This window comes from Coloeus monedula (assembly GCF_965178545.1).
Source record: "Coloeus monedula genome assembly, chromosome: 15".
NCBI classification, from domain to species: domain Eukaryota; kingdom Metazoa; phylum Chordata; class Aves; order Passeriformes; family Corvidae; genus Coloeus; species Coloeus monedula.
In genome coordinates, this window is record NC_138795.1 from 15100064 (window position 1) to 15121331 (window position 21268).

At 39.1% G+C, this 21268-nt stretch overlaps 1 protein-coding gene across 1 annotated transcript in view; it reads right to left on the reverse strand.

Moving 5' to 3' along the window:
- The window catches only part of SLIT3 (slit guidance ligand 3), a gene marked incomplete at both ends in the record, with an annotated part of 466119 nt that overhangs the window by 225774 nt on the left and 219077 nt on the right, over positions 1-21268 (reverse strand). Inside the window, one exon of the mRNA XM_082291121.1 lies at positions 1755-1826. Within this exon, the coding sequence (XP_082147247.1) occupies positions 1755-1826 (72 nt within the window). The remainder of the gene's footprint in view (positions 1-1754; positions 1827-21268) is intronic.

The window sequence follows — 21268 nt, forward strand, 5'->3', positions numbered from 1 at the left end:
GTCTCAGCAAGTCACAGGTCACTCATCTGTGTCTGGAAGCAACAGTCACCTGCTCTCATGGACCACCCTGGGCACAGGATTCATACATTCCTTATCAAGAAAGAATGTCTAGATATGAGTAAAAAGTCTGCTTCTCCTGCTATTTATCTAAACAATCTGTACTCATGGCTCACAACAGCAATCTGTTAGAGTACCAAGCTTTGTGCTCCTGCTGAGCCAGAGGCTGGGCGAGATGACCACTGCAAACCAGAATTATTTCATGACTCTGTGATAACTTCAGTGCTCACAAAGGACAGAAACTGCAGCACAGGGAAGTACTTCTGACACTGTGTCTTTTACAGCAAAACAATAGATACTGCCTAGCTTGACAGACACAATTTTTAGTTAAAGCTTGAAATCCCAACATTTATACAGTTCCTGTAAACACTCCAGCCAGTCATGCCTTGATATCAGTTCATGGAAAGGAGAAAGCCTGGATCCTTCTGCACTAAGAGTGGGTGCATAAATCAAAACACCTGTGTTTGTTGTGACAGCTTGTCAGAGGTGAACTAAACTCTGCATGCAAACTTTGTTATTTGCAATGAAGTCAGACAACTAACAGTGAACTACAGCTGGGAAAGTTACATTTTCTGAAACAAAATACCATCTATTGTTCCTATAGATCACACAATGCAAGTAAAACTCATGATAACTCATGACAAAAGGGAAGGAACCCATCAGGATCATCAAGTCCAACTCCTGGCCCTTCACAGGATGCCTCAGGAATCACATCATGTGCCTGAGAGCATTTCATTGGGGCAAGATCTCAGAGCACAGGTATGTTTCAAGACTGTTTGTTGAAAAGGGCTTCTTTTCAGATCTCCTTTAGCTGTTTCTTCTCCTAAATTTTAAAAAATCCACACCATTTACGCTGTGCTTCCAACATTTAACACAGTGGGTCTCAGTTGTCAGCTACTGGTGTGGTAACACAGTGCCAACTCTACTGGCTCTGAAAAGCTCCTGAGAGTGGCTGCAGGTTGTCCCAGGAAATCCCGACCCTGCCAAGGCAGTGGCTGGTATTTCCTTGTTCAGTTCACCTTATGCTGACTCCAACAAAGCCAACAGTGCGTTAGTGTGCGGGTGTGCACCAAAATGGGTTTCTGTTATATAACAGGTAAGAGCCTCCAACAGCTCTGGAAATACAGAGCTCATAGTCTTTACTCGTATTTCAGACTACCTTACAGAAAAAGGCTAGGACAGACTGGCTGCATTAGCACAAGAATTTTCTCTCTTTAAAGACTTTTACAAATTATTTTAATTTTAAATACAAGCTGTCAAAGCCTGCACAGTTAACTGCTCACACTTGGGTTTTTTAAATTTTCTGGTATTTGTGCTCAACCACCATGTCTGGGTGCCACATTTTGTCATATTTACTTTCCACATAAGTGATGGGACAGAAAACTGAAACTTAAGCAAAACATTTCAATTTCACCCCCAGACCCTACCTGAGTTTTTCCTATGCACATCTTGCCCCAGGTCAGTACTGCAGGAAGGGGTGAAGCCTTTGGGTATGTTTTTGTCCTCAGCTCAAAACCTCCCCAGGTGTGTTCACAGGCATGGGGACCAAAGTAGCCTGTGAGGCCTCTGACAAAACCCTGCAGGGCCCTTTGGTGTTGCACAGAGCTGAACACAAGGCACTCAAACTGATAGAAACAGCCAGATGTAACGTGAGGAGAAAGGTTTTCACCACAAATATTAATGAAGTTGTCACTTACAAGTTCTTCACATCAATGATTCCTCGAAAGGCCTTTCTAGGGATTCCTTTTATCTGGTTTTCACTCAGGTCTCTGAATAAGAGAACAGAAAAAAAAATACATTGTGTTAACAAAGAGAACACATTTCTCAAATCTGCATGAGCTAATGGAACAGACACGTGCTTGGAAAAGTTGATGCTTCTGGATTTGTTACACCACACGGTGTTTTCAATTTTGTTTCTCTCCTCTAGAGGTCTGTGGAATGAGCTGAAATGACTCTCTAACCAAAACCACCAGAATTCCTGATACAAATGACAGAACTTCAAGAAAACATCACTCAAATGTGATCATGACACTGGCACAATGCCATGATTCTCTGTCAGAGTACCTGCAGCCAAATCGTATGCCTTGGAATTGCAATCCTGTAGTGTAAATGTAATTTTCTCAGCATGCTTCTGTTTGTTTTCTGACTGCAAAAATACTTGGCTACCCCTGCTCAGATTACAGCTTCTTATTTGAAATTAATATTCAGGAGAAACATGACAATCATTCTCTTGAGAACTTTTTAAATTTACATTGAAAAAATCTTAATCTACTGCATTAAGATCCCACTGCATTGTGTATTAATGGAAAAAAACTGAATTTTTATCCTTGTTTAAAAACAAACAACAAAAAACCTAAACCAACAGCAATTCAAAAAGTCTTTCTAGTACTTAAAGCACATTCAAAAATTGTTTGATCTGCACTGTGAGTGCAGGTTACATTTTCCTGTTACTCAGCCTGCATTCAGGTGCTTTTCCCCTCGCTGAACTATAAATAGTTCCAGGTTCACAGCCCTCCACCAGTGCAGTGGAGGCAGGAAGGAAGGCATCAGGAATGGGAGGGAAATGGACATGAAACCAGAAAGCTAGCATGTTTTTCGTGCTAAGGAAAAGCAGCATTCACCCTGATTTTCCTGCTGGTGCCCTGTCAGCACAGAGAAGGGAGAGAGGTTTCGGTCTGGTTTAGGCGACAAAGGGTGGGGCAAGAGGGTAATGGAAGAAGAAGAAAGGAAGGCAGACGAGTGGGAAAGAAAAATGCAAGAAATAAGCAAATGGAGGAAAGGGAAAGCACAGTGATGCTAAAAGGACAAATAAAGGTGATCCTGCAGAGAACTGCACAGGGCATCATTTGGGGTGACCGTGTCCCCAAGGCTCTGCCCCGTTTTCAGAACGAAACTCTGGCTCTCTAACGATGATTAGGAGGGACTGGCAGCCTTCTGTATTCACCCCCAGACACCCTTTTCTGTAAGTACATTTAGTGTTCAGCAAGCTCCTTTCTGGCCTCCACCAAATTGGTTTTATCAAATGAGAGGCCAGAAATCAGAGCCTGTCACAAAAGCCCACATTGACATTGCGGGTCAAGACGTGTCACGCTGGGCTTTCTTCTGCTTTCCATCAGGCAGATAAGGAAAAAAGGGGACTATGTCCTTGTCATGAGACTAATTCAATTTATACCAGTCATGCAGTCTACACCAAATTCTCAAAGTAGCCACAATTGTCCATTCAGACGATCACAAACAAAAATGTGCTGCTGGATACAAGTCTCTTTTTCAAGTCAGATTAAAATTCTTTGTGACCTTCACAATTTGTTTAACACTGATCCACACTCTGACCCCTCCTTCACCTCCCCTTTATTTTGCCAGCAACAAAATATTAGTTCTTTAAAGACAGACCTCCAACCCAGACAAATGATCAGGCAACCCAGAGAGAGGAGAGAGAAAGTAAAGGGTATTTCAGACCCAGAAGGAGGAAGTCTTAAGCTGTCACTTTAGTGTGACAGTGAGGCACAGCAGAGCTATGGTAAAAGTGTGACAAAATGGCTTAGCAAGGCAAAAATTAAGGAAGACACATGCAAAGCAGAACAAAAAGGGCTTGAAAAAGTAGAATTGTGTGGTCAAATAAAACCACACTAAATCCACCATCTCAAGTTGCATTTGTCTGGCATTTTATTGTGTATTTCAAATCATGTGTAAAGGTAAATCTCGTTTTCAAGTGATATTTCATAACAAGGGCTAATTTATATATTTGATCTCTGCTTTGTCTTTATGCTCAACTCTTAACCTGCAGCCAGGCAAAACCAGGAGACAGTAGGAAGTTCATCTGTTTTCTATGAAAATCTTCTTGTAAAGTGCATTATTTTTATTCTCTATTAGGCACTCTCCTCTAGCTAACAATACTGCCTCTTTCCATCTCCTGGATCATGGACTGATTCCATAAATCTCTCTAGTGGGCTGAAGAACTGACAGCCTGCATGGCATTAGTGACACAGCATGGAAGAAAATTGACCAACATTTCTTTTCCTCTAACTGCCTTCTCACAATTATAATCATCCTGTTTTGAGATGGTCAGGAAGAGCGTTTCTCTCTTCTCCCTGACATTGTGCCAAACTTTTTTTAAGCATCTTTTATAAGCAAGCAAACCTCAACCAGGCTCGGCCTGTGCACTTCACAAAATTTGCTCTGAGGGAGCAGAAGTCTGTAACAAGAAACTTGTCTACTCAGTTATCTTGAAGTTCCAGCTTTTTATTCCCTACTTCTCATTGCAGACATAACGGGAAGCTTACAGCAATAGTATGTAAAATAAACATTAGTTATTAATAGTAACTGTAGAAAACCAGATAAATTAATGTGAGGTGAAAACAAAACCCTTAAAAGCACACAGAAAAATACTGCAGTATTCAAGAAAAAATAAACACCAAATCCGAAAAAAAGGTGAAGATTACCAATAGATTTCCTATTTCTTAGACAGAAGTTTCAAGCTACCTATTTCTGTAATGGAAGGCAAATCCAATGCCTGGGTGCATGATGTATCCTTAATAGGAAATCTGAAAAATTCCAGACTTAGGGAATAATAGACTTCCAAAAGTCCTCACCCTGAGAGGCATTGTTAGAGAGCTGAAATCACTAGACCTGAGGACAAACTAGAATGTGCAGCACCCTCTTTGCAAGAGTTCCTCTGTGGAGAAAGCACCCAACACAACCAAAACACGCTCATCTGCATCCTGATCAAACAGACGTGTTGAGCTAAGCAAACGGTTCTAGATTAAATTATCCTTCCTGTTCTGAAAAATACAGGCAAGTCCTGTGCAGTTTCACCTGGCACACAGCCTTGCAGCAGTGCACAGAGCACATCCACCCTGCAGCCAGCCCCAGCTCGGTGCAGTGCAGTGAGCCCTGGCTCCTTCCCACAGGTCCTGTCTGATGGGAACAGCCTGGACAGGCAGCAGATCCCAGAGACCTTGAGCAGAACAGCACAATGCTCAACCAACAGCTTCCACAGCAAACAACCCCCAAAGGAAACAGCATCCTCATTTCTGAGCTGGGGGAGCCACAGAAGTGTTAAAGAACTCGGAGTGCCACTTTGCACAGGGGAGAGAGGCAGGAGCTGACAGAACCCAGCAGCTGTGGCTCACATGCCCTCACAGCACGGCACACTGCTGTCAGTCCAACCCAGACTCCAGCAAGAGTTGGCACAAGCCAATACCTTTCTTAGTTTTTATTTTAATTTAGCTAAAATGCTTTGGACACAGATGAACTCCCTCTGCAAGTCTAATATTGTTTTCCTGATCTTCAAATGTGAATTGCAAGTGCCTTACTGATAAAAGGATTGGAAAGGGAAAAAACCCCATCCAAAAGTGCTGACGTTTCCTAAGTGCCTCTGCAGTCTTTGCCGTAGTGCTGGTTTTGGCTTTCTGCTTTAACGCTGCCTATTGCATCCTAAGTGGAAATTCAACTATCTAACAAAGCAATAGAATACATTAAGACTTTTTCTTTTATTATTTTGCCAGTAAGAGAACATAAATCACTTAATTGGAACACAGACCCTACGAGCATCCATAGAATGAATCTTCATTTAAACTACAGATTTAAAACATTAGAACAACTGGTTAAATACAACTTGCAAAGTTACAAAGGTACTGAAAATAACATATATTATATGAAAACAAAAAAAAAATCAGCAGTGATGGCATTATGCTTAGGTTTTCTCCCTTTTCAAATACAAACAAAAAAAACCCCACCCTTTGAGGATTTACCAGTTATTTTCCAAACCTTTTTTAACACACGGATTTTAAAATTTAAAAAGATTGTTTTTACACAGCTGCCTGAATAACAGCTTGGTTAAGAAGTATTTAACATGGTTGAACACTAATCTTTAATTATTTCTCCCACTCAAATGGGCATGAGAGATCACCATGCAGTGTTATCCAATAAAGAACTCGGCTTGCCTTTAATGTCTAAAGAGTTTAATACAAAGACTTAAAGAACGAGTCACCCAGAGGAAATTCTTCACAGCCAAACATGTATTTTGCCCAGTATGTTATTGTATGCTGATTCCATAATAAAACTGCAAACTCACAGAGTTAACCATTAACACGTGGAAACAATGGTTTAGCCAAAATGAAGGAAAAATGCAGCCTAACAAACCTGATTCCTTTCTTCAGGAGCCTTTCAGCTTATCCACAGTTCAACTGCTTCCTGGAATAAGTCAGGGGGGCTCACACACAGCTCTCTGTAGCAGCTGATACAAAACCATAAGACCAACACTGGTTCCTTTGACTGGATAGGGGACTTGAGAGAGCAAAATAAGATTGTTTCCTATCCCCTCTTCTTGCCACAATAATACTGGAAAGTTAATGTTCACCTGCTTTGCAAAATAAAACTAATGAAAGGTATGACTCCTAATTTTAAGAAAGTGCCAGCTGCCACATCAGTGTCAAGAAATTAGCACAGTGCCCACCAGCTTTGCTCTGGCTACAGAATGTGCAGCTGAGAGAAATGAGAATTAGTTCATCCCTGCTGGTAGCTTGTTTACATTCTTTTACAAATTAGGATTTCTGGGTTTAAAACATTTCAGTCCAAAGCACTGATCAAAATTAAATGAAATAAAATGTTCCTGAGGTTTTGTGCATTTCAATGTTTAGTGACTATTCTTCAATCTAACTTTTCTATACAACTGGACTAAAACCAGACTGAGCTACCCCACTAAAGGTCACATATTTAACACAATCCGGTCACTGCAATTTGTCTCATTAGAATTAGTTTTAATTTGTACAACATGTTACATATAAACTCTATCCTACAATGTTTTACTGAATTAAGTAACACAATTAAGGAGTTAAAGAGTAACAGATGGGGAAAATTAGAGACTATAATCCAAAGATAATAGGTATCTCTAAGTAACATGTAATAAAAGATAAGCAAGTGAGCAATGATACAAGTCAGCTTTTTCATAGAACAAAAGTTAAGGGAAGATAACTCCTACAGTCAGAGAAGAGACAGGGCGAGGGGACCAGTGTTATCTAGAGGAAGAGTCTGCAAGAGAAAAAGAGGGAGAAAGACCAAGGAAATCCATAGAGGAAAAAAAAAGTTTACTCAACTGTATCTGTAACAACTCCAGCACATAACATTGTGCAGACATGATGTCTTTTTCTTTTAACTAAAGGCTTGACATCCCCAAGGAAGCTTTTTGTCTCACAGAGTTTCTGTTACAATCCACAACAACTTTCAATGCCTCAAACAGTGTTTAAAACCTCAAGCATGGCAAAACCCATCACCACACCAGCAGCAGAGTGGCTGCAGCTCAGATGCCCTTCAATTGCTGCAATTCCTTCGTGCCCATGTCCCAGTGATGGGAGCAGTGGCACAGTTCAGCTGCTCCCAGAGCAGTGCAGGAGGATGCTGGCCTGGCTCCAGGAGCCTGTGCTTCCAGAGGCTGAGCCAAGCGCGTGAGGACCCTGCCCGAGGGGTGTGAGAAATGGATGTGAGTCACTTGCACAGGAAATGTGTCTGGAGGTACAAACACCAGCACACACAAGCTCAAGGATGCAGATGTAGAGAATTCAGATCAAACCAGACTCTGCAAGTATGTCCCACCATGTTATTTAAAATGCCTTTGTATCACATGAAGCTAGCATTCCGTTTGCAGCAAGGAATAAAAGAAGGATTTTTTCCTGCTCTGCCAAAATCACGTGGCAGCTTTTTATTTTTTTTTTTTTAATTAAAACTAATATTTAGCATTTTCAACAACTAAGTATTATTCTTACCTAGGATTTATTGTCCTAGTATTTCCAAAACTGTTCAGTATTAGAGTTTTTCCTGTTCTACAGACAGATTAAAAAATAACTGAATCAACTGTTAAAGACAATTCAGAAACTTTGAGCCTTGTAAATATGCAAGATAAATTCAAGATATTTATCATCTTCCAGCTGGGAAATGCATTGCCCAAATCAGCTCCCTCCAACAGTAATTAGAACAAGCTGTGGCAAGTCTGACACTCTCATCATCACCTGTGTCCTCAGGAGGGCCTTGGTGCAGGAATGGCTTCTCCCTCTCAGCAGGGTCAGTGTAAAAATGGTATTTACTGTAAAGCAGCACTTGTAGCCCTCTATCTAAAGGAAAAATGGGAAAGTGTTGTTCCTGATGGGCTACAAGGCAAGAGCTTAACAACAGCAGTGTTGTAAAGCATTACTCTGTGGAAACTTGGCATCGCTGCTGATTTTCTAAAAGGAAAAAAATTCCTTCCTCCTACTACTGCACTAAAAGTAAAGATGGTGACAAGCATCTGAGTTCTGCAAAGCAAGAGCAGGTCCTGCAGATGTTGTGCACCCTGAACAAGGTGACTGTGTTTTCACTAAATACAATACAGCTGGCTCCCAATTCATGCTCTGGGAGGCTGTAGGGGAAACTCCGGTTTTGTTTTGTTTTGTTTGTTTTGAGGAGGGAATTTAGCTCAAAAATTCCAATTAAACCAGTCCTCACTGCTTTCACACAGTCACGCACTGCTGCACAAGCACTACTGCTAAGCCTCCAGAAGATAAACACCACGATTTCTCTGTTGATCCAGTTGTACTGTGAAGTGATAGATGTTAACTCTGTACTTCTATATTTCAACACTTACCCAAAGCCCCACATAGCCTAATTAACCCCAGTCACACACACCTTCATTCTGGAGAACAGAACACTGAGCAGAGCTGGAGCTTAAAGATTTGGGAGGGGCGTTCACTAAGGAATCAAGGAGGAAAAAGATCTCAGCAGAAGATGATCATGTTATCATCATCTTCCACCTTCTCCAAGGACAATTTAAAACCATCTGTTAATAAAGATCCTTCAAGGGATCCAACCTACATGGACTTGTGCAGTTTCATGACTTCTGTCCTGATACAACCACAGGGATCACACAGCACATGCTGAAGTCTTTTTAAATGTTTAAAAGAACATTTGTGATTACTTAATTCTTCATTAGAGGTTTTTTTTTTAAATTCTTGGTTGCTTAAAAATACAAAACAAAATTAAAAACCCCAAACCTTACCTTGTTTCACTGAGACACACCACAACATTTGTCTGTTGATGCACCCAACAAAAACAGAAAAAAATTAAATTGATCAGAATATCTCTAAGAAGATTAGTAAATATTTTTGTATCGTTTTAAATGAACTGTAAAACTAATCTGTGTCAATGTCCAACAAAAGGCAACATTTGTTTTTATGACTTTTACAGGTTTCCCTCCTCCTGCCATTTCCAAAATGCCAAGAAAATAATGATCAGACAGCATTTAGGAGACTCTTATTTTAAAACCACCCATCTTGAGACTGATCGTGAGCTTTCATTTTAGAAAGCAGCATCTGTTTTGTCTTTTGGAATATACACAAAAGTAAAATCTTTCCTCAAGGTCTTTACACTCAAATTTGGATATGTCAGGGAGCAGGAACTGGAAAGTAACATTCAGTGGAGTCAGAGGAAACCCTTGAAGAGAAGCAGCCCACTAAAACAGGATAGGGCTCCTGACTAATAAATGACAATAAGATGTCTTTGTTAGTAGTATCAAATGTAGGGTTTTAGTGCTTTAGAAAATGGCATCAATATAATTAATCCTTCCTTTTGATTAGGGGACAAAGGCACACAATGAGAGGCAGTGTGTGACCAGAGCAAGGTGCTCTAGCAGAGTGCGGGAAGGGACAAAAAAACCCCTTCCCAGCCAGTCCCAGAGATCAGGAATTCCACTTGATGCAATTTATCCAGCGAGCCTTCCCGCATGTGGGGAGAGTGTTCTGCCAGCAGAGACACAGCGAGCACAGCTCTGACACTGCACTTGAGACAGATTCATTTTGATAGAAAAACCTTTTCTCTGGAATTCTCCAGCACCACTGAACCTCTGGATCGCTGACAAAACAAAGGCTCCCAGGCTGATGATGCTCCCACACAAGTCCAACTCCTCCAACTGCACTGCAAGTGAGATTACAACAGAGGCACTCGTGATTTAGTAGGGACACCACACACCTCAGAGAGGCAGGAGTGAAGCACTGACATCAGCGAAAGGAAATTATTCTCACCATCATTTTCTATTTTTGTAAATATCTTCCTGCTGCTAAAGCAATGTGAATTCAAAAGCTCTCTCACTAATGTTATTAATGTTAATACTTTCTAAAATAGAAATGCAGCTATATGGAGGTACCTTTATTTTAAGTTAATTTTAAAAAGCACTGGTTTTATACTGTTGACCTGTTTTGTGGTTTATACTTTTGTCTGTTGAGCTCTACTGGAAAGAAATCCTATGTATTTGCAAATTCTAAATATCAGTAGGCAATATCACCCTCCTCTGATCTCCCCAGAGAGAAAGGAGCCTCCACAGTCCTGCCTGACCACTAAGCAAAAAGATATCTGCAGTTTATTTGTTATATATTTTTTAATTATGATGAGTTTTTATTTTAGGAGATAAACATGTGAAATCATAAAGTATAAAACATGCATTGTCTTTGAATAACTGATCAACATCTGGAGCAAGACTTTTTTGACTAATCTGTCTTAACCTAACTCTGCCTTTGTTAATAATGAATATTTTTTTACTTAAGAATTTTTTGCACTTTACTGATATATTAAAAAAAAATACATCCCCTGCCAGTTAATAATTTTATGCACCTAATCACCACATTGTAGAATGAAAACAGTAATCATAATAGTATTTATTTAATTCAGGCTGTGATCCTGTACTTTAGCTAAGAAAACAAGATTTTTTCCTAGGATTAAGTAGCAATTACATGTGTAAAGGTCTAGGTTTTATTTTTTACAAACTTCTTCTGAAAGAGGCCAATTATATAATTTGTTTGTATGATCACTGCAGACATTCCTGTGGCTATACAACAAGTAGTAAAAATGAGAGAGAATCCATGGATAGTAAAACCAACTACAGTGACTTTCCATTTATTCCACTGAGGTATAAATGAGTTGCAAAGTATTTTAATGCACTGCAGTGAGAAAAACAACGTTCTGTTTGTAGCTCAGGCCCTGTTATCAGAGGGTCTTTATTTTGTTCTGCGGTAAAACGTGCACCTGTGCAAGAGGGGCACACTGGTACTTGAGCTGTAATCGAACTTTTAAAAATAAATTATAATATTGGACCAGCAATATCCATTGCACTGATATCCAGGAGACTGCAGGAAAAGCTAGTGAAGCCCTAGACAAAGGACAGAGGAACTCCATGCACTTTTCCCTTCTTTCTTTTATAATATTTTAGCTTCTCTTTTTCTTCCACAGCTTCACCTTTATGTATCTTCCCTGATAGGGATCGTTTAGTCCCAAGAGTCCCAGGGAAACGCTGCAGATGTAAGAAGATACACTTCAGACTGGTTTGTAGCCATAACTCATTTTTCTCTGTGGATGTGACATGTAGATTTATTAGACCAAGATGTAAAACCACAAAGTGGTTCACTCTAGTGGGGATGTTCATGCAAGATGAAAGTGTTTAAGCAATAGCAGCTCTCCGTTTTACGGGAGAATCCACAAACCCAGCAGCTATTCAGGGACTCCAGAGCAGGTCACCCTGCCCCCTACAGCTGCATGACACCCTTACAAACCTCATTCTCCTACTTTATCCACACCAAAAAAACATTCACTGGAACAGAACCAAATAATTTCTTCTTTTTCAATGACTATTCATATAGATAAAACAACTTCGAGGATCCCACTCCATGCACAGGAAGTTTAGCATTCAATAATGCTCTGCTTTAGAAAAAGGCATTTAAATAGAATGTACATGTTTTAAGTAGAGAAAATAAAACTAAAGTATACTAGTAGAATAAACAGGCTAACGTGATACAATCTAAACCAAAATTAGCTTTCAGCTAAAGGGCACATGAAATGGTGAATTCTTCCAAAAGAGAAGTTAAACTTGCAATCATTCTGCTTAGCTTACCGAGGGTTTTATTTGAATGTTTCAGTAAATCAACAACCAAGGACCTAAATCTTTATTGAAAACTCAGCTAAAATTGAGACAATTCAGAAGAATTTACAGTGTTCCTAGGACTTCACTGCAACTTACAAACCAGCCTGGCCTGAACAAGTTACAAGCTGAATTAAGTCCCTTGAATCCACCCAAACCCTGTGTAACGAAGCCCTCCAGATTCTGCTTTGAAAACAGACTCATTTTTTTATCCTCAAACACCCAGAAATACTCATAGGGAGACTTGGGGGTGCTTGAATGGTTTACAGCAACTCTCAAGGATGCTTGTGGCATTTTTGGAGCTTTATTCCCAAAGATGACGAGGGAACAAGGGCACTCCTCTGATTCATCAGCAGGTGCCTTGCTCCAGAGATCCACATGAGCATTCCTTTGCATAAAGCCACTTCCAGAAATGAACTCAGCTCTGCTCTGACTTCCTGTCAAGCATCTTGCTGAATTTCAGATTGACAATGTCAGCTCACAAAATTGAATTAAACGTGAAAGAACTGACCAGGGAGAGGGAGGAGTGGCTCCTGCACAACAGGCTCCAGGGGAAGCAATGCGATGTCTCCACACATTGCTGTTTCATTGTCGGGGTACTCTCAAATCAAAGAACATCAAATTCCAGAGTGATTTGATTTCGTCACTGCTGGGAATGATGATGACTTTCTCCAAAGTCCACTACAGTTATGTGAGTCTCCAGGAGAAAATATGCCCGACAGTAAAACTTGACTTATTACCCCAAAAGTTTTTTCAATTTATGACACCTCCTTAGCAAGCTTTTGAAAAAACAATTAGCTAGAGGCGTGTCATGTTTCATATGACAAAAATAGTCTTATCTTATCAAAAAAGGAAATTTAACTTCATTATAAGACTTAGAAAGTTTACATCCTGATATTATTCACATCATTACTTCCAGATGTCATGCAGAAAACCAACAATCAGGAGACACAAACTACGAGTCAGCCAAAAAATATAGAAGAATTTCTGCATCCCAGTTCCATACACAAAGGTTTTTGTTTGGTTCCAGAAAGGAATTCATTGTGGAACCTGTTTTTATCCCAGCTCAGATACAACCACTCTTCCTTTCTTTGAACTTTACATTTGTGGAAAGACAACTCTAAATACCAGGGAACTGTGGCTAACACAGAAAGTGGTTTTTTATCCAAACCTATCCCACCCTGTAACATTTATACAATTACGATATAGATTATATACAACTATAACACATATGGTTCCAATGCTCTTTCTAGCTTGCAATCTTTGTTCAGTCTTTCTGAATCATAGAATGATGAAAAAGAAAAAAGGCAAAACAAATACTAAATGTTAGGGTTGGGATGCATTACCAACACTTAAGCAAAGACAATAATGGAACAGAAGTAGTTTTACATATATTAAATATTTTCAATTTTTACCAGATGTAACCTACATGTGCTTTGGTTAGTAATATTAAATAAGAGCCTAAGTTTATTTCTTTGTGTCTGAAGTATTTTTTAAGTATTAAACACACCATATATGTGTCTTCTTCAGAAGGTTCTACATTATTACAAAAGTAGAATCTAAACCAAGTATTTTCAGTAAATGCTGAACTGGAAGACAATTCACTCTAAGACAGAAGAGATTATTCCTTCAGCTTTTCCCTAGTGCCTGGTAATTAGAAGCATTTTAACCAGGTCAAAATCACACATCACAGAACAGTGTCAATGTTCTCTTCCTGCAATAGCTCAGAAGTACTACTGATTATTTTAATAAATTCTGTACAGAATTCCACATGCTACCTCCCTGTGGCTTTACATGCTGGTTTTGTCACTTCCCATGGCAGAGAATGTCTGTCATAGAGAAGTCAGCAAAGAATCTCGCTGAAATCTCCCCCTCAGCTCCTGACCCCTGGTTATGGTCATGGGATGCTCAGCAGTCACTGCAGGCTCAGCAAGGACCAGAGTCCAGCCCACACATCAGAGACTTTAAAGAGGAGAGAAGGCCCAAATGAGCATGTTCTAATTCCCTCAGCTGCAACTCAGCTCCTTTAAACCAACCCTGAGAGGTGTGAGAGTGGAGCAGGAAGGAGCCCCGTGCCTGTGAGTGAAGCAGGAATGCAGGAACTGAGGGCTCTGGCACACAACCACTGCCTCTGGACCAGAGGTATCAGTGTTTTTAGCAATGTCATAGTGCCCCTGGCTAAAGAGATGGAAGCATATTTACATAGAACAAGTTCTAAACTGACTGAATAAACTATTAATAACGAATTAAGATTTTTTTGGCCTTTCAAGCATCTTCTTTGGTTATCAAACTGAGGCATTTATTAAAGCCGCAGGATTAAAACCCACATTTTTCACTTTATTGCACTGAAGCTTGAAAATGTAGATAAAAGGTAGGATGAAGTGGAATCTGTGGATTGCAACAGTACCTGAGGGACCTTGCTTCCTTCAAAGGCATGTTATAGAAACAGCACCAGTGCCACAGGGACAGCAGAGTTTGCTTATCAGAGCACAGTAGTGACATGAATCTGTGACTGAGACTTTTGAATGCATTTCTAACAGGGGGAGGTTTCCATGGTGGTCAAAAGTCACCCACTCACGTAGAAATCTCTCCCCCAGCTCTCTCTATGGGGGCAGAGCCTGTGGGGATGGCTGCTGGAAAAGGCTGAAGGACAGTTGTGCTTTGGGCTGAAACATGCAATGCACCAGAACTAGACACACTCATGAGTGGCCGACCCACTTTAAAGGTAGTTTTAAAAATGTCTTTGTAAGGCACCTATGACTCTTCACCACCACTGATAAACCCTAGCACAGCGAGTTTCTCACACATGCTCCTTCTCTGGCAATGCTGGAATAGTTCAGGCAACTGGGAAAACACCCACTTGACTGTGTTCAGTCCTAAACCAGAAGAAAGGATTTCTGATGTGTCTGTAGGAATGAAGTCACAGAAGCCAGACAGATCCAAGGCTTTTCTGTCTGCTGCTTTTTCTCTAACTTGATAAACAAATCCTGCCCACGATGCTTGGGAGCTTCCTGCCCTGGGGGTTTCTGTCCATCCAAGACTCCAACACTGCAAGCATCTTCGCTAAGGTAGCATAAAATTTCAGAGCACACAGTTAATGTTCAAATGGCAGAGTATATTGATTCTCTGCCCATCCCCTAGTATCTTAAGTTTACCCAGAAGACTATTTTATTTAATTAACTCGATGCTTTATTAATATAAATATTCCACTATTGATCATAAGAGAAGCTGACGCATGTTTGAGTCAGACATACATCAGATCCATTTAATGGAGCTCCACTTAGAAGAGTAGTTGGCTCTAAATCAAGGTAAATGGCAGCAAGTGCTCCTTTGGGATGACAGGGCTTAGCTGAATCTATAACATTTTTACGGAGCTAGTTTTCTTAAAAGCAGAAAACGTATGGAAATTAGATATGAAAATGGTCTCTCCTTGCACATATCAATTAAGCATGTCAATACCTTAATTAAATTGCTCAACTTAATGAGATTTATACCAATGAATATGTTTTATAGTTATAATAGCTTTTTTGGCTACTGTTCAAGATGTCAAATAAATTGTGAAAAGAGGATTAAAAAAAGTAGTAATTGACATTCTGAACTGAAGCCAGTATTTTTTCTCCTCATTTTTTCCCTTCATTCATGTGATTTTGGAGAACGTATAAATAAAGTAATGAACCCTGTAATAGCTTTGCTTTTAAAAATGTCTTTATATTCCAGTTCTAATCCTTCTTATCAAGTTCTCTAAGTAGCACACCATTTGAATTAAGAAGCACTTCAACCTAAATGATTATAGGGCTTTTTCCCCTTTGAGGCTCACTACAATGTCTTTTCTCCCAGCAAAACAAAGAAAAACTTTTCTCTCCAGACATGCAGTTACTACAAAGACTTCTCTGTCAGGCTAGGGCAGCACAAATGCCTCAAAGAACAAGGATCTTACACCACAAGCAATGGGGACTTCTACTCCCATCCTGGACTGGTTCCAATTTTGTATCCACCATCTCTTGGATTAAAAAAAAAAAAGTACTGGATGCTGCATTTCCTGGCATAATTCCTGGCTCCATCCTAAATGTACTCTGCAACCTTGACAAAGCCATCAGCTGTGTCAGTGACTCAGTTCTACAGTAAATGAGCTGGACTTTGGTGAGTCTCGTGGGTCCCTTCCAGCTCAGGATATTCTAAGACAAGGAAAACGTGCCTTGACAGGCGAGAAATGCCTGAGTTTCATGTAAAAATGAGTGCACCTTCTCAAGTGAGAAGTGTTGCAATAGCGCCTTCCCTGTAATTGCTACAGACACCCCAGCAGGACTGCAGGGGACCAGACAACACAAAGCTCCTTTTCTCTGCCAAAAACAAACTAAGGAGAAAGTTCTGTTCACATGTGATTCAGTCATTGCCTGATATAAATACAGAAAATAAAGAAAGACTGAAGAGAACAAAAACCATCCCAGGGGAGCTTCAAGTACAAAACCCCTAAGTAAAATGAGCATTTATTATTCCTTCATCTTTCCTCTCAGCTGAACAATCTATTAAATTTTATTAGAAAAATAATATCCAGCTCAAGCCTTTGCATAATTTAAATTTTGGGTTCCGATATTTTATATTCAAGCGATGAGATTTTGGCTGTAAACACTTTAAGAAAGTATTTATTTTAGTTATTCTATGAACTGCACTGGGTTTTGTAAAAACTCTTACTAAGCTGCAATTAAAACCAAATACAACTTGACAGTGGTTGTTCAGAACCAAGAAATGGAGCAGCTATATGCTTTTTCATGTCAACCAATGTCTTATTTCTGGTCAGTTAGCGACAAACACTGTGCTTTGACTTTATTTCTTATCCTTATTAAATGTTTTCTCTGTAAAGCCAACCTAATTTTTCTCCTTTATCGGAACATTAAATCAATTTCTTTAGCTGAATTCCATGCCAGCATCTGTGACAGTGAAGGATAAACTCCTTGATATAAAGGAGTTTGTTAGGTTAAAGAAAAAAATCTTAAGAACAAGGACTGAAATGTCAGGAAAGAAGAGGAGGAATAATTTGTACAAGCCTCATATTACCTCTCTCCATCATTTTTACCAATATCTAAGACCTGAACTGATTTTTCAGTTAGTACAAGCAGAATTTGCTGTATTTATATAGCAATGATTTTCATGTACTGAAGTGCCCTTATTTAAATAAAATAGAAAATAATTTCTGATTTGGTTTCTTGAGAAAACCCACTGTTTTCTCCACACAGGTGAGCTACAACAGATTGCTTTCTGTTGGAATGGCATCATTTCACTCAGTGTTTGGTTACATCCTGAAAATTCCAGCTGACCGCTTCAGTGGAGATTTCCATCCCTCTACTGCAGCAGTGGGTAGGTATGGCTAAAGAAATACCAAACACTAATTCACTATACATTTCTAAATTTATAACGAATAAACTACATCTCAGGAAAAAATTACCCATTCCAGCCAGCTGATGGGCTAAATAAGATGTTATAAACCAAAAAAGTAAAATCTTTCCCACTTGGATTGTCTGCTGTGACCTCTCCACAAGCAGAGTCTCTTCATTCCAGAGAGCATGGATGCAGACTGTGTTCTTTTCTCAGCATTCAGAATTGCCTTTTTTCCTCTTTTTTTCTGCACTGATGACATTAAATTGGTTTGTTACCTCATGGTACATTCTCAGAATATCTCCCCTTTTTCTTCTATGCCTAAATTTCATTCTCATGGTCATCTGTGAATTTGCAGGTGCAAGGGTAATATTTTTAATTTAAATAAAAACTATTAAACTTTTACTTTTGACATAATGTAAGACTAAATATTTTATATAAAAAATGGCTGACAGGTGTGACATCTCAATACATCACTATTAGAGACAGCAGTATCTACATGATATCTTTAAATCTTTGTTTTCCTAGGGAATGTCGGAATCCATGAAGCAAAGAAGAAGTATAACAAATTGCTGGGTTATATGTAATTTCTTAACAGGCATTTATTTCCCAAGTTTTTCACCCACTAAAATGAAAAGCAGCACGAGTTTCAGCTCAAGCAATACTGCAAAGCAAAGCTGAACCCCTTACAACTGCTTAAGTGTTCCACATTTATGAATAACGGGAGGATTTGATCAGTTAAGGAGAATAAACTTAACTTTTCTTCTTAATACTTGCTCTAAATCAGGTACACAGCTTTGTTATAAAGTGTGCTGTGGTGTTCCTGGATATGGATGCACAGAGAGGTACATGGATTTAAAAAAAAGAAAAGCATCTAATCAAAAGATTTTATGCAGAACTGAGCCATCAGTCATCCTTAACAGGGAAGTGGTAGTAGGCTATTTAAATGTTTGATTATAGCTAATCACTTGAGAAAAAGATTGTTTTTTCCTCAATGTTAATGAGACTGAAGTTTTGGGTAGCTGACTCCAAATCACAGAAACTACAGAATCAAAGCTGGAACACCCTAATGAGCAGATTTTCTCATTACTGAAGAAGTTGCTCAGAATTTTTTAAATTAACTTTTTAATAAAAAAATAAGTTACAGGATTCTTTTAGCAATTCAAATGGAAACATGAAACCTGGCTCCTTGGATGCTCTCATATTTTAAGTAGTAACTCAAAGGCAGTATTCTCTGAGAATGACAAGCTGCAGAAAAACCAGCTTTGCTGTAGCACCACAATTACAATGTCCTGCAGAAGTGTCAGAAAATATTTTCCAAATATTCTCCAAACTTCTGGTGCTTCACAGTACTCTAACTTGCAATTGCAAGTTGTTTTTTTTTTTTTAGAAAAGACCAAATTAATCCACCTCTATTAAAACATATCTTCAAAAAAAAAAAATGATGCTGCACTCACAAGTGCCTCCCTGGGTGTGCCTGGGCTCCTGGAGCACCACTGCTCACACCACTCCCCAGCTGCTGCAGTGAACTTCAAATTAGGACCTCAAAATGGAACACTTCAACTTTATAAACAGAAAACACCGTTAATTTACTTTAAACCAAGGCTTGCAACACACTCCAAAAGAAAGAACTGTTCTTCAAATAGAACAGAACTACTGTTTTAATTAATTGTTGCTTTGAGTTTTAGAAGATGAAGAGGTACTTTTCACTTAAATGTCAAATTATTAATAAAAACATACATGTCAAGAGCAAATAATTAGAGAATATCTATCTTGTGATTATATTTATATTTAAGAGTAAAGATGTTTCTTCAAATCTAAGTATGCAATTATGCAGAAAATAAAGTCACAGTAATAAACCAGTTTTTAGCGTGTCATGATAAAACTTTCACTTAAGTACTGTTCTGTAGGTTAAAAGAGAAAATGTGTTACAAATATTGTCTAAAACTAAGAAAATATTTTTAATGTGAAACTAATACTAAATATTTTATTTTTAATGAAATCAGCTGAGATTAAGATGGCCAAGGATGCATGCAGCCAGTGTCTCTTGGATAAGGGATTGACTTAACATTTGGTAATACTAAAAGGAAGCAGAGTACCCAGTGTGCTCCACCTTCCTGGAGGGTTTGGTCAGACAAAAAGTCAGAGTTTCTCTGTGTGTAACACGGTAGCAACTCTGGCCTACCTGTGCCAAAGTGAATCCACTCTGCCTGACGTCCCAACACCAGCACAGCACAGCTAAACCTTGGATAGCATTTCTTATTTTCCACTTCAAATGGGAACTTTCGGCACTTGATCCTGAGTCAGAAGTGCAAGCCCAGAAGTACCCAGCTTGCACTAGAGCACTATATATCAGGGAACCTTAAAGTTCAACTTTTTTTTTCAACATGCATTAAAGAAATTACAAAATACTAGACAGATACACCAAGTGGCTGGTTACCAGAGTGCTCTTTTTCAGAAACTTGTTTATCAGCAGAAAAGGGTCCTTTAGATGCCTTCAGCAGGCTCAGATTTGAAAAGGTTTGGCTCCTTCCATGAGAGAAGTTATTTAAAAAATTGCACCTAATTTACAGCAGGGTCTTTATAGATGGCTGAGGTGCCACGTTCCAGTTCAGTGGTGAAGAAGAGGTCAGCATTTGCCTTTTTTTACTGGCCCCTCACACTTTCTTCCACAGGTCTTTTGAATGAGCCCTCGCTAAAGCAGGTGAACCTGTCCCAAGGCAAGGCTGCCTCCACACTGTGCTCAGGCCACCTCCAACCCCATGTGCTGGGAGTAGAACCCATCCCATCAGGAATGCTCCAGAGCCTCCCCAAAAAAGCAGAAATGATCCTTCTGACTCAGGAAAAGGGGTTTTTTTTTGGTGGCAAAGCTGCTGGACAACAGACCATGGGTGAAGTTTGCTGCTTGGGTGGCGGCAGCTTCTCTTTTCTCTCCCTCTGTTGTTTTGAAAGGGAAAATATGAGTCTGCAGGGGGTTCCAAATTGCTTTTTCAGCTTGGTATAATGACAAAGGTTGGCAAGCCTCATTTGGAAAGGCAAACTTTCTTTTCTCAAGGAAATGTATGATTTTCAGGTGACTTTACATTTAAAAATAAGATTTATCCAATATGACCTTTAAAACCTCCATCCTTTCGCCAGTGTTGCCACGGCTCAATGAAATGTCAGTGGTGAACTTTTATTGTTTTTATTTGCAACCTATCCTACTAAGAAAACAATGTCCTTTCTAAAGCCTGAATGCCTGCTATCTTTATGGTTTTAATTTGCTGACAATGCCAGTTGTTTGGGTCTTCTAGTGATTTATCAAAAAATTGTTATTTCATGCTAAACAACTTGCATTAAAAGGATGGAAAGGAGGGCAAGAAAAATCACTGGGTTTAGATGAATTTGATAGAACTATGCAATTTGCTAGTCTTTTAGGCTAGACAAATTTTTGCTGAGCTATTTTCTCTAGGCAAATAATATCCAAGTACAGACAGGAGAGACAAACAATTAATAAAAGTCACTCAAATGTGAAACTCATAACTTCATTTGTTCTCCACAACTCAAGAGCAGCTCACAGTCTCATACTTAGGTACTTCCTTATATCCTTTCAAGGAAGATTAGGCTGAAGCATTATATAGAGAATATTCTTTGAAGTATATGCATCTATACATATACATATTTTTACTAAACTCATATTAAATAAGTGAAATTTTATGTTCTGGGACATATTGAAAATATTTGATTATATGAGAAACAAGAAAAAAAAAACCACACCCAAGCCCTATCCACATAGAAAAACTCTCACATTAATAATAAATTGATTTGGAATAGGGAAGAAAATCAAGAGAATTAAAAATTGTCTCAGGTTAAATCCAACTATGATGACAAATAAGGAGTGCAATATTCTATTCTCAGTGATCACTA